General features: G+C 42.1%; 1 protein-coding gene across 3 annotated transcripts; it reads right to left on the bottom strand.

The window, feature by feature from the left end:
- Window positions 1–5775: 5775 nt before the first annotated feature.
- LOC118089971 (monoacylglycerol/Diacylglycerol O-acyltransferase) lies at window positions 5776–14556 on the bottom strand. Of its 3 annotated transcripts, none has more exons than XM_035125199.1 (7): window positions 14425–14556; window positions 11273–11648; window positions 9158–9322; window positions 8585–8775; window positions 8101–8161; window positions 7494–7633; window positions 5776–6199 (listed from the first exon to the last, which is right to left on the bottom strand). In XM_035125199.1, the coding sequence occupies exons 2-7, from the start codon at window positions 11550–11552 to the stop codon at window positions 6095–6097; spliced, it is 942 nt and encodes a 313-aa protein (XP_034981090.1). In that variant the 5' UTR covers window positions 11553–11648; window positions 14425–14556; the 3' UTR covers window positions 5776–6094. The 3 variants fall into 3 exon arrangements, with proteins under 3 accessions (XP_034981090.1, XP_060133791.1, XP_034981091.1); XM_060277808.1 differs by having other exon boundaries at window positions 11273–11372; window positions 14425–14537; XM_035125200.1 differs by lacking the exon at window positions 9158–9322.

Raw genomic sequence — 14556 nt, 5'->3', positions numbered from 1 at the left:
CTTTGCACCCTGCTATTGATTAATGTATACTTGCCCCCTCAAAGAGATAAGCAGCTTACCAAAAACATTTGGTCTAGGTTAGAATCATATGTTGATGGGCTGATGAACCAAATCCCTGCAGCGGCAGTGCTGATGGCTGGGGGCCTAAATGCTAGAACTGGTTAATCTGATGAAGCATTATACGCACACTTCCACGATTTACCGCCCAGCGTGGAAGAAACTCATTCTATGCCCCCCAGGTTCTCAAAAGATAAGGGATATAATTATGCAGGCCTGTGTCTTCTGTGTCTTTCCAACAATCTGGACCTGGTCATACTAAATGGTCGTGCAAATGGTGAGCACTGTCGGGAATTCACATTTATATCAAAAGTGGGAGCCTCAACCATTGATTATGTTTTGGTGTCATTTAACCTCCTGAACAGAGCGCTTGAATGTAAAGTAGAGGAGAGGGTTGATAGCGACCATTTACCACTCTGCCTCCTTTTGGATGTAAGTAAAGATTTATTCTGCTCAGATAAACTTGAAGCCCCCAGATCCTCAAACCTGGAGTTGAGATTCTCATGTGTTAAATGGTCCGTCAAACTGAGTGATGAAATAACTTAAAGACATATTCCTTATCAGAAGAGATAATCTTGTAAACTCATCATGCCCCGAAGCTAGAATAATTATGTTCCGGGATTTGATTTCAGCTCTGTGACCTTATTTGACCCAAAAAAACACATTACGCCAACCTTTCTTCACCAATAAATCTAAACCCTGGTTTGACCAGGAATGTACAGTATTACTATGAAGTGCCTTCTGATGGACAAGTATAATAATTACAGATCAGCAAATTTATCCATGCTCCCTGCAGATTGGTTCGAGGTAAAATGTAATTATAAAGCATTGATCAAAAACAAAAAGTTCCAGGCCCAAAGGGAGGAGTGGCAGTGTTTAATAGAGGCATCTCAAAGGAAAGACTCAGCCACTTTCTGGTAAATAATCGCAAAAAGTTGGCAAGACTCTCCAATTGAAATTGACTATACTATATCTGCGGGGGCTTGGGAGGCCCATTTTCTATCATTATATTCATTAAATCAGCATGCTCAGCATGTTCAGATCCTGCCTCATGCTCCGAGTGACATCGGCACTGAATGCCCCCCCGTAACAATTGAAGAAATTCATAGGCTTATCCAATCTCTGAAATCTGGAAAAGCCCCTGGCGTAGATAACATCTTACTGGAACTTCTTAAGGCCAATGTTGAATGGTGTGCCCCCGTGCTAGCTGCCCTGTTTACCAGCATAGATCAATCAGCTATTATCCCCGAGGACTGGTGACTAGCAATTATTATTCCAATTTTTAAGAAAGGAAATAGATTGGAACCTGCTAATTATCGGCCAATCAGTCTTCTAAATATTATTAGTAAATTATACACTGCCCACCTATGCGACAAATTAGAATGGATAGAACGAGATCACATCCTATCAGAAGTACAAGCCGGTTTCAGGGCAAATCGGTCAACTTTAGACCAAGCCCTGATTTTACAACATCTTGCGGAAAAATACTCAAGAAAAGGAGGCTCCTTATACGCTGCCTTTATAGACTTCAAATCTGCCTTTGATTTAATATCAAGGGACAGACTGGGAAAAGCTAGGTGCCTCAAGTATAGACAGACGCTTACTACGCCTCATCCGCAGTTTATATAAAAATACCAGGGTCAGGATAAGATGTGACCAGCGGGGCCATTTAACCAAGGAAATTCAAAGTTGTCACGGAGTCAAGCAAGGTTGCGTGCTTGCACCAACATTATTTAATTTCTATATAAATTCTTTAGCTGAAAACACGATGAAAGACAATGCCCACCCACCCAAATTAGCTGGTAAGCCCCTCCCGGTTCTTTTGTATGCGGACGATGCAGTTTTAATTTCTTTTTCCTGTGTCGGTTTAAGGAAACTTTTGAGATCACTTACCAACTATTGCCATGATGAACAACTAACAATTAATTATAGTAAATCCAAAGTCATGGCGTTCTCAAAAAAGAAGAAGGAAACATAAATGGAGAATTGATAGTCAACCAATTGAACAGGTAGCATCCTTTAAATAAGTGGGAATAACTTTCCAGGAAAGGGGCTCCTGGCTCCATCAGATTAAAAATAGTTGCTAATGCAGGAAGATCTACTAAAGCCTTAATAAGGTTTCTTTTACGGGAAAGGGGGCCAATACATTCCGGCAGCCTCCCAAGTATATGCTGCAAAAATACTTCTGCAACTTACATATGGATCTCAGATTTGCAGTTTTAAAAATCTTGCTCCCCTAGAGGCATTTCAAACCAAATTCTTTCACAGTTTATTAGGGATTCCCTCTTGTGTATCCAATATAGCAGTCCACTTAGAAGTCGGACAAATTCCTATCAGTGCGCGGCTGTGGATTCTAAAGATACACTATTGGCTAAAACTTTTTTTTTCGGTGGGGCTGGCACCTTTAACTTTACTAGATACCTACCAATCTAATTGGAAAGATACCTTGTATGAAAAGCTGAGGAGTTTGGGGCTTTCCCCACAGACCCTGATTGTGGCAGGATATGAGAAAGCCAGAAATATAGCTCACCAACGTATCTGGGATGTGGAGTTGCAATGTCACATGAGTGAAATGAACAGACACACAGTAATAAGAGACTATGGGAGAGGGTTTTCTCCTGCAAACTATCTGTCAAAAATACAAATATCCAAGTATAGACACTCGTTTACCCTTGTTAGATTTAATGTTCTTCCTTCTGCCCTGCTGTAGGGCAGATATGAGGGCAAACCTTATGTGGCACGTATCTGCCCTTGTGGCTCGTCGGAAGTACGGTAGAAACAAATTTACATTGTAGTTTCTACAAGGACTTACGGATGACCTACATCACACCGGTCTTACAAAAGTTCAAGAATGAACCTGATTTCCAACGCCTAAGAGCCTTGGTAGATGATAAGGACCCCAAAATTATGATTAATGTAGCTAAATTTTGTGTATCTGCCATTAGACGCAGGAAACAAGAACTTCTCAAAGGAAATTAGTGGGGGTATGCAAATATTTGATTTTAATTTAGGTTCTCTAACTTTAAATTGATGTTTCATTTGTAATGTTCTCTGTATCCTTCTCATGTTCTGCTATTTGATTGCTGTACGAGTTGAAGCTGGTCTGTGACCATTTTAATAAATTTGATTAGATTTGATTTGATTTGATTTGACTAAGGATTAAAGGTAGGATTTGTGACAAGTGTGTTATCCTACTCCAATAAACTTGACCAACCACTTGCAGGCCCAGGCATTTTTGCTCCCCAGACCCCAACCCAGATAAATAAGAGATCAGTAAAATTGGTTTGGATCAAAACAAGTCACAACTTTATTGAATACAGATGAAAGAGGTTTGGCTTGGGCATGGGGCAATCGAAATACTTCCAGCCCACCCACCAGAAGTGACACATAGGTCAATCCAGATGGGGGTTCCTAAGAGTTACATCAAATAGGGTGACCCCTGCAGGGACCGCCGTCTGGGGAAGTGCCTTCAGCCCTGGCCCCGCCTAGGCACGCAGATATAACTACTCCCCACAGATCCCTTTAATGGGATACCCCAGTGTTTGGAGGTGCAGGTAGAGACAATGGATTGCCCCAATGCCCACCCAAGCAGACAGCTCACCGAAAAACACTTACATTTACATCCACGCCCTAATACCTTCAATCATATCTGGCAACCAAATATTGTTTCCTGATAAGGAAAGATGCACCCTATCCGGCCTAAACAGGGTCTCATCCGAGAATGTGATCTTGGGGTGGTACAATCACTCAATGACCCCACTGTAGTATGTGGCACTTCACAGTGCAATTAGCCTTTTGCCAAGCCCGGTTGATGCCCACTGGGTCTGGGTTGTGCCATTGTCTCTCCAGCATCTTGGATCAGCCTAGGCTTATGGAGGGGTACAGGTTGTGCAATGTCTGCAAGTCCTCGATTATTGCCCATGTTAAATCAATACCCTTCTGTTGGTCCGAATCGTTTCCCCCCAAATGAATGAGCAAAGCATCCAGGGTGAAGGTGTCCTCTCTTTTTTGTCTTCGTGTCAGTTTTAGTTTGTCGGTTAATTTTTCTAATAAGGTTGTTTCAATTTGGTACCCATGGTCCATGCTTACTCCAGATAAGTCTCTCCAGTGTCTAACTATGATGTTTCTGGCTGCTGAGAGTAAGTGGGTTATAAGCTCTTTGTGGTGTAAGTGAACATCATTGTTTTGGAAAATAGGGCCAATTCTGGAGTGGGTTCCAATGTCTCCTTAGTTGTGTTACATATTTTTTGTAGGACTGCTGTCCAAAAAGGTTGGATTCAGGAACATTCCCACCACATATGAAGGTATGTGCCTGTAGAGGTACAGCCTCTTCAACATTTTGGTAAGGTTCCTGGATGTATTAACACCAATTTCCTCAGGGTCAGATGCTATCTATAGATAAGTTTCAAAGTGAGTTCTTTTCTTTTGGCTGAGATGGATTTAAAGGGAGGTTTGGACCAAATTGTAGTCCATTGGGTAGAGTTTATTTCATAACCTATGTCATGTTCCCATTTTTTTTAAATTGTGTTGAGTGAGATTGCGAGGTTGTGAAGTAGTATTTTGTATATTGCAGATACCACCACCACCCCTACCATGTCCCTCTGCTGACAAAAGGTGGTCAAGGGCCTAGTGGCTGCTGCTTTTACTGCTGGGTTGTTTAGGAATGTGTGCAGTTGATGGTGCATTAGCCAGGATACTAGAATGTCTCCTAATTTATCCTGTAATTCCTTTGTTGATATGGGTTTATTGGTTTTTGTAGAAGTCTGCTAGACAGTATAGGCCTTTGGTTTGCCATGTTTCTATGTGAAAGGTTTGGGCTGCATGACTGATAATGGATGATGAGACAAGGAGATTAGTGGGGATGGGGTTGGTGGCAATGTGCCTACTTTTTGTTTCCAGGCCTTAAGCATGGATAGTGTGAATCCCCCTTCAGTGAAGGGACCTCAACTCAAGCAGCCAGGATAGGTGGCCATGCAACCTCTCCCTTAAGGCAGCCAGTTTGAATCTTCCCCCCTCAGATTTTTTTTTTTAATGGCTGTGGCTGCAGGAGGCAGGGGCAACTTAAGAAGGGCTGTGTAGAGGAGCAAGCAGCATGTGCTTTAAAATCACAGGCAGCAGGTCCTTCCCGGCAATTGCCTCTAGCCCCTTGAGGTGGCTGGACTGTGGAGGGGAGGGTGTGGGCAGGAGGAGTGATCAAGAGGAAGGAGGCAGCCCATTTGTGAAGGAAGGAAGCTGCAGGCAGGCAGGCAGGCGAGCACCTTCTCAGGCTCCCTCTAGTAATATGGCATGAGCTCAAAATGGTCATCGGGATATGCTCTTCAAACTGGTTTCTAAAGATTTGTTGATATATTGTGCAACCCTACCCCACATACCATACAAACTCTTCAGCCATGTCTGCCCCCTGCTCTTTCTCTAGGACCCAACTCCATCTCAGATTCTAATCCCAATTTCAGTAATCCCCAGGTTTAAGTATGGGACAGTTTTCTTTAGCTGTTTAACTGCACATGGATTGCCCAGACTCAAATTCACAGCTCAGTTGGCTGTTTTTGTTAGATCAGTCACTTTTTTCACCAAGCCTGGCTATATTTTTAGTTTCTCTACTTTTCTTGCTATTTGTTTATGAAGACTTGCTTTATAGGGCTCAGATCTTGGAGCAGCCTTTTATAAACATAAAAGAAGTGTCACTATTTCAATACAGCTTAATTATAGACATTACTCTTTCAGATGTAACATTATTTAATGTTTCAATTAAACACTCGCCTTCCTGTAACACTTTGTGATTCTGGCTCTACTAGTGCAAGTTTCCCCAAAAGGGGCATTCTGGGAGTCTTGCAGGATAGGACAAGACAGCACTTCTATCTCTTCCAAACCTAGGACCTTCTGCATGCACAGCAGGTGCTGAGCTACTAAGCTAGTGGCCCTTCCAAATAAATATACAATCCAGCACAATTCTGTGCATGTTGACTTAGCTTTAATTACATAATTATTAATTTTTCCTATTACAAACATATGGTTTGTTTTAGCTTTCTTGTTTTAGCTAGTTGGCTTTGCCATGCTTATCAAATCGTTCAGAAAGAGCTCTTAATATATTTCCTGGCCTTTTTTGGTGTCTATCCCGAAGATTTTCAAGTGCAGTCTTTGCCTGTTGAAAGAAAAACAAAGGACTACATTATGTTCTAGCAATATATTGCAAAATAGATATTCACAGTTATTAATATCAGTGAGGAAAAAGCTAAAGGCATCAGAATCAGTGGCATCCAGAATCTCCTTCTTTCCAGCAAAAATGGAAATGTAAGCAACTGAATTTATTTTGAGGGACGATGCTGAAAATGTAAATCCAGTCATTTGTATTCGAAGATGTGTTACGTGAGAGGCCTTGTGTAATCAACGCCCAAGAGTGGCTTTTTGGGCATGGAGGGTTGAGCAAGAGGGCCAGCAAACTCTACAGTACAACCGCTCATCTCTCTGTGAATCCAGCCCATTGTATTCATGTTTACCCTGGTTTTCTCATTTAGGAAGGCCCCAAAATTGTTGAGCTTCTTTTAGACAGCCCTAACCAACAGCACTCTGTGAGAATGAGTTATTGTCACATTATAATGTAATACCAGAGTGTATCATAGAGATGGCACCTGTGTTTAAAATTGTCTTCTGGGAAACAGCATCCCATTTAGGAGATTGATGATGTACAAGCAATAACTGTAACGAAAAATGTGTTGGAGATTCAGGGTTGGTAGCTCATTGCATTGGAATCATGGCTGTTAAAGTAGCTGTATCCAACAGTGCAGTTCTGCTCATGCAACACACATCCACATGTACAATGAATTGTCTTCCTCTTCAGCCCTCTCACCACCCTCAAAAATTGGCACTGGGGTGACTTAGAGGGACCCACTGGGGCCCAGTTCTGGGGCCCATATTGGGGGAGGAAAAAGTTCCATTGCGTGAGCAGATCTCTCTTTGTGCTGCACTAGATAAAATGCATAGTGTTATGTATTGAAGTTCTCACCCTAGCCACCAGGGGTATTGTGTGTATAGTTTTCACTCAGGTCCACGTCAGTTACGGTAATTTAGGCGGGAAACCCTGGGCAGTTGTTGTTACAATGTTGACAGCCGGCTGCCTATAAAAGCAGGCCAGCTGAGCTGTTCAGTTCAGTTCCAGCTCACTTATAAAGGTCTACTTGGTGAAACCTCTGTGTCGTTTGATATGTCCACTCACTACTTAATACATAGTTTATCCCATTTAATTAGTCTGCACAAGTTAAGAAGAGGGAAAACTGAGTGAGGAAAATAATGCACAAAAGTGTATATGATGAACCCTCTCTCTGGTCGTATAGAATGAGGAAGTGAGTATTCAGAATACAATTTAGAACTGAAAGAGAGAGAAACCAACAGGGAAAAAATATCCTGCTTCTTTATTTCCAAGTGTAGGGTTCACTTACTTTTTCAGTCAGCTCTGTGGCAGTTATATTTGGATCATATGGGATGGGTTCTCCAACATATGTCCTCAGTTTCACTGGGAAACCTCCATAACTTGGAAGGAATATACATCGAGTTTTCTCATACAGCCATTTTGTCAGCCCTGTGTATGAAATGGAAGAAGATTAGGAAAGAATTTCAAATTAGTTGGCATTCTGAGTGTTTAGCAGTTACGATCCATCCATCACAGTGTGGAAGAGTTAAATAATATGAGTGCTTGGGGAAAGAGATGCAAGATATTCAGTCAGCTCTTCTCACTCTTTGCAATCAGGGTCATAGGTTGTGCAATAGACTGCAGAATCTGATTTGTTTCCTGCTCAGTTCCTCTCCATGTTCGGGTAGCTACCACATTTATCTATTGTAGCTTTCTTTTAAATTTAATGGGAAACTAAGCAAGGACATGTTCACTCAGTTCTCAGGCAGGCAGCACAGCTTTTTGCAGATAAGTGTACATGGAATAAACTCTACTAGTAGGTAATAAATAGATACTCTTTAAAAAAAACACTAAAATGTTTATTGCCTGATATCAGAGCTCTTGGTCAACCAAGGAACATAGGATTTTTAGCTCACTTGTCTTTCCAAAGGTCCTGTATGCTTCACACATGTTTTGGGTAAAGATGGGGATGATGGGCTAAAAGATAAAAGATGGAATGAAAATGAAAAGAAAGACGAGAACTGGATAACTACTCCCCCCCCCCCAACCGTCCTGCCTTTATTTTTGTTAAAGACTAGGAAGAATGCTTCACATCTGGTATTATAATGACAGGCAACTCATAAATTATGTAATTGGCTTCAGTTCAAATATCTCAGATGATGAAACCTCACAAGCTATCCCCCAGATTTTCAGGAATTGAAGAGAAAAAAGAAGAAAAAGCTGTTTTTCTTTCTAAATGTCATTGGTTTGTGGCTCTCCAGATAATCATTTGACACCAAAACAGGATATTTGCCATTATTGGCTATTTAGGATGCTAGATCAAGGATTTTAACACATTACATCATACGTCATTTCCAGGATAATCTTGAGGTCAATGCAAATTGCCCAAAGGTCACTCACCACTTTTGCCTCCAAAGCTATCCGAGCAAAACCTGTGCGGTTACCCCACATTAAGTTGTAGTCATTACTAAAATTTCCTTCTCTAGCTCCACCAGGTAAAATGCTCAATAAATGGCCTTTCTTCAGAATTTCCACACATTCAGCGTTCGTGAAATCTTTTGCTAAGATCACATCCAAAAACATCTTTATTCCTTAAAAAAAAAAAAACCCAAACAGAAAAGTGCATTTTATATAACTCTTATTTAGGAAATACTGTGGATACAAGTGTTGTTAATTCAAATGATATTGCACTATTATGGATCACAAGTACAGCTCTCTGCAAATCCTCTTCAACCACAATTTCATGAAACCTTTATGCTGGTTCGTCTTTTGCTCACATGTTCTTGGAGTAGGCTTTTTCTGGTAAGCAAAAGAGTGAGTCGGAGTGCAATTTCACCTATTGGTGGTATTTTATTTTTCTGTTGCTTTTTACCTGCTTGCCTGATGCACTGTTTTATATTTAATCGCTTTGTTTTACGTCATATTTTATACATTTTTATCTAAAAAGACATGATTTGAATTTAAATCATTTACCTGGCGTCCTATACAACATGTGATCGATTACTGAATGGCAGTATAACCCTGTCTTTTTATAAAGTTTATTCAGAAATAATATATAGTTGATAGGAAAAGCTGGATGGTAAATAATAATAATCCCTGGACCTTTAGGGAGACGTTCCATGTCCATAACTTCATAACCTGAAAATAATACAAAGTTTTAACAAATAAATATTGCTTTGATGAAACTAAATACGATATCACCATCTTTTAGTGGAGGAAAACAGTGTGGTTCAGAAAAACTGAAGGTCAGGTAAAAGCTCTGCTACGGTATATATACCGTGTTTCTCCGAAAATAAGACACCGTCTTATATTTATTTTTCCTTAAAAAAAACACTATGGCTTATTTTCAGGGGATGTCTTATTTTTTTCCTCCTTCTCCTGCCGTGACCGGCATTGCTGCTGCGCCTATTACTGTGTCTTATTTTCGGGGTATGGCTTATATTCCTTGAATGCTTAAAAATCCTGCTACAGCTTATTTTATGGCTACGTCTTATTTTCAGAGAAACAGGGTACTCCAGCATTCTGGGTGCTAGGTTGTCATCCACAGGAAGTAGAGCTTACTCTGTGGTGGTCGCAGATTTAAAAAAGGGAGACACCTCCTCTCCTGAAATGTTATTTCCTTGCTTACGTTTGGGCATAGACGGAAACATTTTTTGCCCAGCCTTTGAGACAGCTATACCTATGTTTTGCTTTTTAAATCTACTTTATGATTTTATATGGGTTTGTGCCTTTGAGATGGTTTAACAGGTTGTTATACTAAATGTTTTGGATATTTCTTTTTATTTGAAGGCCAGTATTACCCAGCATAGAGTGTTTCTTTGGGGGAAAGATCTCCAGTTCCATGGAGAACATTTCTCCCCCATCTCTCAGAGGTAAATATGGAGAATAGAATGGAGAATGAAACAAATTCAGGCATTTGCTGAAGTGGCATTTTGCTTTCCCCATATTTATTTACCAACTGAAGGAAGCCAAGGTTCAAATCCCCACTCAGACATGGATCTCACTGGGTGACCTTGGGCCAGTCACCGCCTCTTAACCACTGGGTCTTTGTCGGAAGGGATGAAGGAGGGGGGTGAACCATGCACCCCTTGGAGAAAATGGTGGGCTATAAATGCAAGAAATAAACTCTTTTGCTTACCTGCTTAAGAAAGCTTGGAGGGGCCAGGCAGATGTAGATGTCAGTCACCAACCTAGCATCCAGAGATCATCACAGGGCCGCAACCATTTGGAAAACTATTTTTAAAGGGCTGTGCTAATTGTAGCTTTGTGAGGTGTTATCAAAGAGTATTGTTGTTGTTGTTGTTGTTGTTGTTATTATTATTATTATTATTATTATTATTATTATTATTATTATTAGAAAAATAGGTGATGGTATACACCATGACCCACCTCCCCTACCATCACTTATCTCCCCACAGCTCCCTCACTCCCCCCCCCCTTTGCTTCTTCCTCCTCCTCCATCACTGCTGCTTCCCGTGGCTGCAGGGGAAGCCTCCTGGAGGTGCTTTGGCATGGCCCTCAAAATGGCCAAAGTGCCTCTGCTCTGGCACAACTGCAGCCGCAGGAAGCAGCAGAGATTTTGGAGGAGGAAGCGGCAAAGGTGCAGGCGGGATGAGTGGGGGATGGGCAAGTGGCAGCAAGATGGTGGCAGGGGGGAAAGAGGTGGTGGTACAACATAGCGATGATGCGTACCGACAGGGGGGAAAGCACTGAGTGTAAACAACATTATCCCAAGTTTCTTTTGGAGAGGAGGCATGCTTTAAATGTGATTAAATGTATGGTGTTTATGCAGCCACCAACTGACCCTTTCTTCTGTGATATGTCTTAATTTCATACCTCATAAAATGTTTTGTTTTTCTTTATGATGCTTATTACATAAATAAATATTGATGGCTTTGTTTTGATCCTTATGAAGCCATACCAAAATTGTAGCTGTTGTGACCCCAAGGTGGGTTCAGAGCTACACTTCTTATGCACTGTGGCAACTATTGTTCCCGTGCTTGACGCCTGAAATTCTGATGCTCAGTCCTATGAAAGTATAGTGGCTGATAAGATGGAATTATTGGTATGAAAGAAACCTTTACTCACCATGCCATATCTTTCCATACGTATCTACAACTTGATTCATAACGTGCCTTGGCTTGTCCCAAAATTTGCTATAAAAATCATTTTCTTGGTGGTTATTCATCTTCTTGTAAATATATAACAGAAGTGAGGCACAAGCGGAAAAACAAAACAAAACCAATACTGCTGAATAAAACAACATCAGAAGCACAAAAAACCACCGAGGGTGAACCACTAAGGTCAGGTAGTCTTCTAAATAAGGAAAACTAATCCAGTTTTCCAGCATTTGAGTAAACCAGCTCATGGTTTCCTGATCTGAAGCATCAAGTGTATGCCAATGAAAGAAAGAAATCAAGTGGAATTTTCCACAGTCGTAATGGTTTTTCCCCCCACCATTTACCTGGAAAACAGAAAATGCAGTACATCAGTTTGAATTGCCACCCCAGAGGCATTCATGAAATCTCTAGCTATTTACTATTTTTCCAGTTTTCCCATTATAACTTGCCAAGTAGACATATTGTTCTTTCAACATTCATTGTGGGGATGTACAATACAGTGGTACCTCTACTTACGTGCCCCTCTTGTTATGTATCCTTTGGGATATGCACATGGCAAACCCAGAAGTATATTTCCGTGTTTCGCCACTCGCACATGCGCAGAAGTGCTCTATCGCGCCACGCACATGCATAGAACAGGCATCTCCGATTGCGGAAACCTTGAGTTCCGACCAGAGCTCCGGAATGGATTGCATCCACAACCAGAGGTACCACTATATTAGTAATGTATGATTCATCATATTTCAGTCAGAATGTAGTTCTGGCACCTCTCAGGTGGGCGCCATTGTGGGCCGGTGCTCCTTCCACCTGCTTCTTGTCTTTATGTACTTTTGAGAAGCCCCAAACGAACATTTCAGGTCAAAACAGAAGCTGACCAGCGTATGCAAGTCTACCCCTCTTTTAGATCTACTCTATGATTCCACTCCTAGCTGTTCCTAGCCACAATTTGTCAAGCTACATGGAGGGGCCAATTTGTATATCCTTTTCACATGTACTGGTGGTGGGCTTTAAGCATTCCAGTGAAGCCTCTACCATCGCACTCATGTGTGTTTGTGCAAGGCCCTTCTGAGCTGCTCTTGTCTTCTGCCTGAATCTAGGAAAACAAGGGAAGGTGGGGGCACACCGGAACCATGGATAACTGGCATCTGTTCAGGGTTGCCCTGAGTCGCCCGGTGACTTACTGTAACAACTTCATGGTGGGTTTGGGCACCTGTTTTTCTTGGGAAAGAACACTAGTCACAAAGCAAGCTGGTTTCATTCAACTGCTGTTCCATTTCTCCCTTTGTCCTGCAATTTTCTATGGCGTCTTTATACATATATATTGTCCTCTTTTTGTCATCATTATAAGATTTTAAACCAATTGCCTTCTATGTGTGATCACAGGTGTCTGGCTACCCTTGAAGATTTATAGGGGCTTGAAGATTTATAGGGGCTGGGGAATGCTGGCAGACAATCAGCCCCATCACATGCTCCCACTTTGGGGACTAATTGTTACCACCTGCCCAGCAATCCTTGCTCACAGGATCACTACTTCATGACAGGCAGTACCTGCTAAACCAGTGGTGTCCAAACTTTTTTCAAAGAGGGCCAGATGTGATGAAGTGAAGGGCCGTGAGGGCCAACCAAAGAGCCGACCAAAGTTGTTGACCTTTTTTAAGGATCGAAGTTGTTGAGCTTTTTTTAGGGTTGAAGTTGTTTAGGATTTTACCCCAGGAAATAAACTGCCACAGGGGCCGGATTAAGCTGACTGGTGGGCCAGGTTAGCCCTCCAAAATGGACTCTGGACATGCCTGTGCTAAACCAATCAGAGGCTGCGGCTTGGGGGCTGCGAGCAGCCCACCCCCAGACAATTTAAGGGGGGTGCAAGGTATATTGGGAAACCTGCCACCACCCAATTTTAATGACTGATGATTTTAAAACTTTAGCTTTGCAACAATTTGCTGTGTCAGTAGAGACTTAACGTCAAGTTTTTTGGAAAGTGGATAGGGGTGGGGCACAAATTTCTTTTCTTGTCGCTGTGAATACACTGACTCAAAAAATGGAGCATTGGCTGTGGAGGTAAACAGCGTTTCCATGCACTCTGGCTTCCATCACGGTATTCCATTGCACCAGAAGCAGTTTAGTCATGCTTGGCCATATGATCCAGAAAGCTGTCTATGGGCAAATGCCAGCTCCCTCGGCCTGAAGCAAGATGAGTGCCGCATCCCATAGCCACCTTTGACGGGACTTAAGCATTCAGGGGCCATTTACCTTCTATGATTCTACTGGTATTAGAAGAATGATAAATTCCAGTTGTGAATAAAACACAGTGTTTTATATTGTATATGTTTAAGTCTGGGTTTGCTCTGCCTCCAGTGCTCTCCTATTGCTGGTTTGGAGAGCTGTTTATTCATGACATTAGCCACCATCTATATGTGGCTAATGTTGTGTTAAAAGGTAAAGGGACCCCTGACCATTAGGTCCAGTCATGACCGACTCTGGGGTTGCGATGCTCATCTCGCCTTATTGGCCGAGGGAGCCGGCGTACAGCTTCCAGGTCATGTGGCCAGCATGACAAAGCCGCTTCTGGCGAACCAGAGCAGCACACGGAAACGCCATTTACCTTCCCACTGGAGCGGTACCTATTTATCTACTTGCACTTTGATGTGCTTTCGAACTGCTAGGTTTGCAGGAGCTGGGACCGAGCAACGGGAGCTCACCCCGTCGCAGGGATTCGAACCGGCAACCTTCTGATCGGCAAGCCCTAGGCTCTGTGGTTTAACCCACAGCACCACTTATGAAATACTGTATATTGGTTAGTTTTCCCCTAAACCAATTTCAGATAAACCCTGCTTGAAAAAAGAACACCTTAGCTGTGTTTTAAGTTGACAGTTTGTAAACAGCCTAAAGTTTTCATACAACTGGTTTTTACACACACACTCACACACACACACACACACACACACACACACACACACTGCTGACCCCTGTTCACAGATGGACAAATAACACAACTGCTAGCACATTTGCAAAGCTTAGCAGGGTCTGGTATGGTTTCCAGTTTGATGGGGGGGGTGTACTGAGATTCCTTGGGGTTCCTTCCAACTCTACAAGTCTATGAAACACAAACTTTTTACTTACGTTCCTGGTAAGCCTAAATTCCCTTTACATCAGTTACCTCTCCATGGGACCAGCAGAAGTTCTCTCGTGGTTTTTTTGGTAGGTTGTTTCACTCCTATTCTGATGCATCCCTTTGTGATATTTAAAGAGACA

Source organism: Zootoca vivipara, chromosome 8 (genome assembly GCF_963506605.1).
Source record: "Zootoca vivipara chromosome 8, rZooViv1.1, whole genome shotgun sequence".
NCBI lineage: Eukaryota > Metazoa > Chordata > Lepidosauria > Squamata > Lacertidae > Zootoca > Zootoca vivipara.
The sequence above is the reverse complement of the archived record's forward strand: the minus strand, read 5'-3'. Positions and strand labels throughout refer to the sequence as shown.

What these genes read in the sequence shown, in the direction of transcription:
- LOC118089971 (XM_035125199.1), bottom strand. Translation starts at nt 11,552, where the DNA reads ATGAGCTGGTTTACTCAAATGCTGGAAAACTGGATTAGTTTTCCTTAT. An exon ending in CAGGACCTTTGGAAAGACAA is followed by an intron (nt 7,634 to 8,100) that starts GTGAGCTAAAAA and finishes TTTCATACACAG; the next exon opens with GGCTGACAAAATGGCTGTAT. An exon ending in CCACAGAGCTGACTGAAAAA is followed by an intron (nt 6,200 to 7,493) that starts GTAAGTGAACCC and finishes TTCTTTCAACAG; the next exon opens with GCAAAGACTGCACTTGAAAA.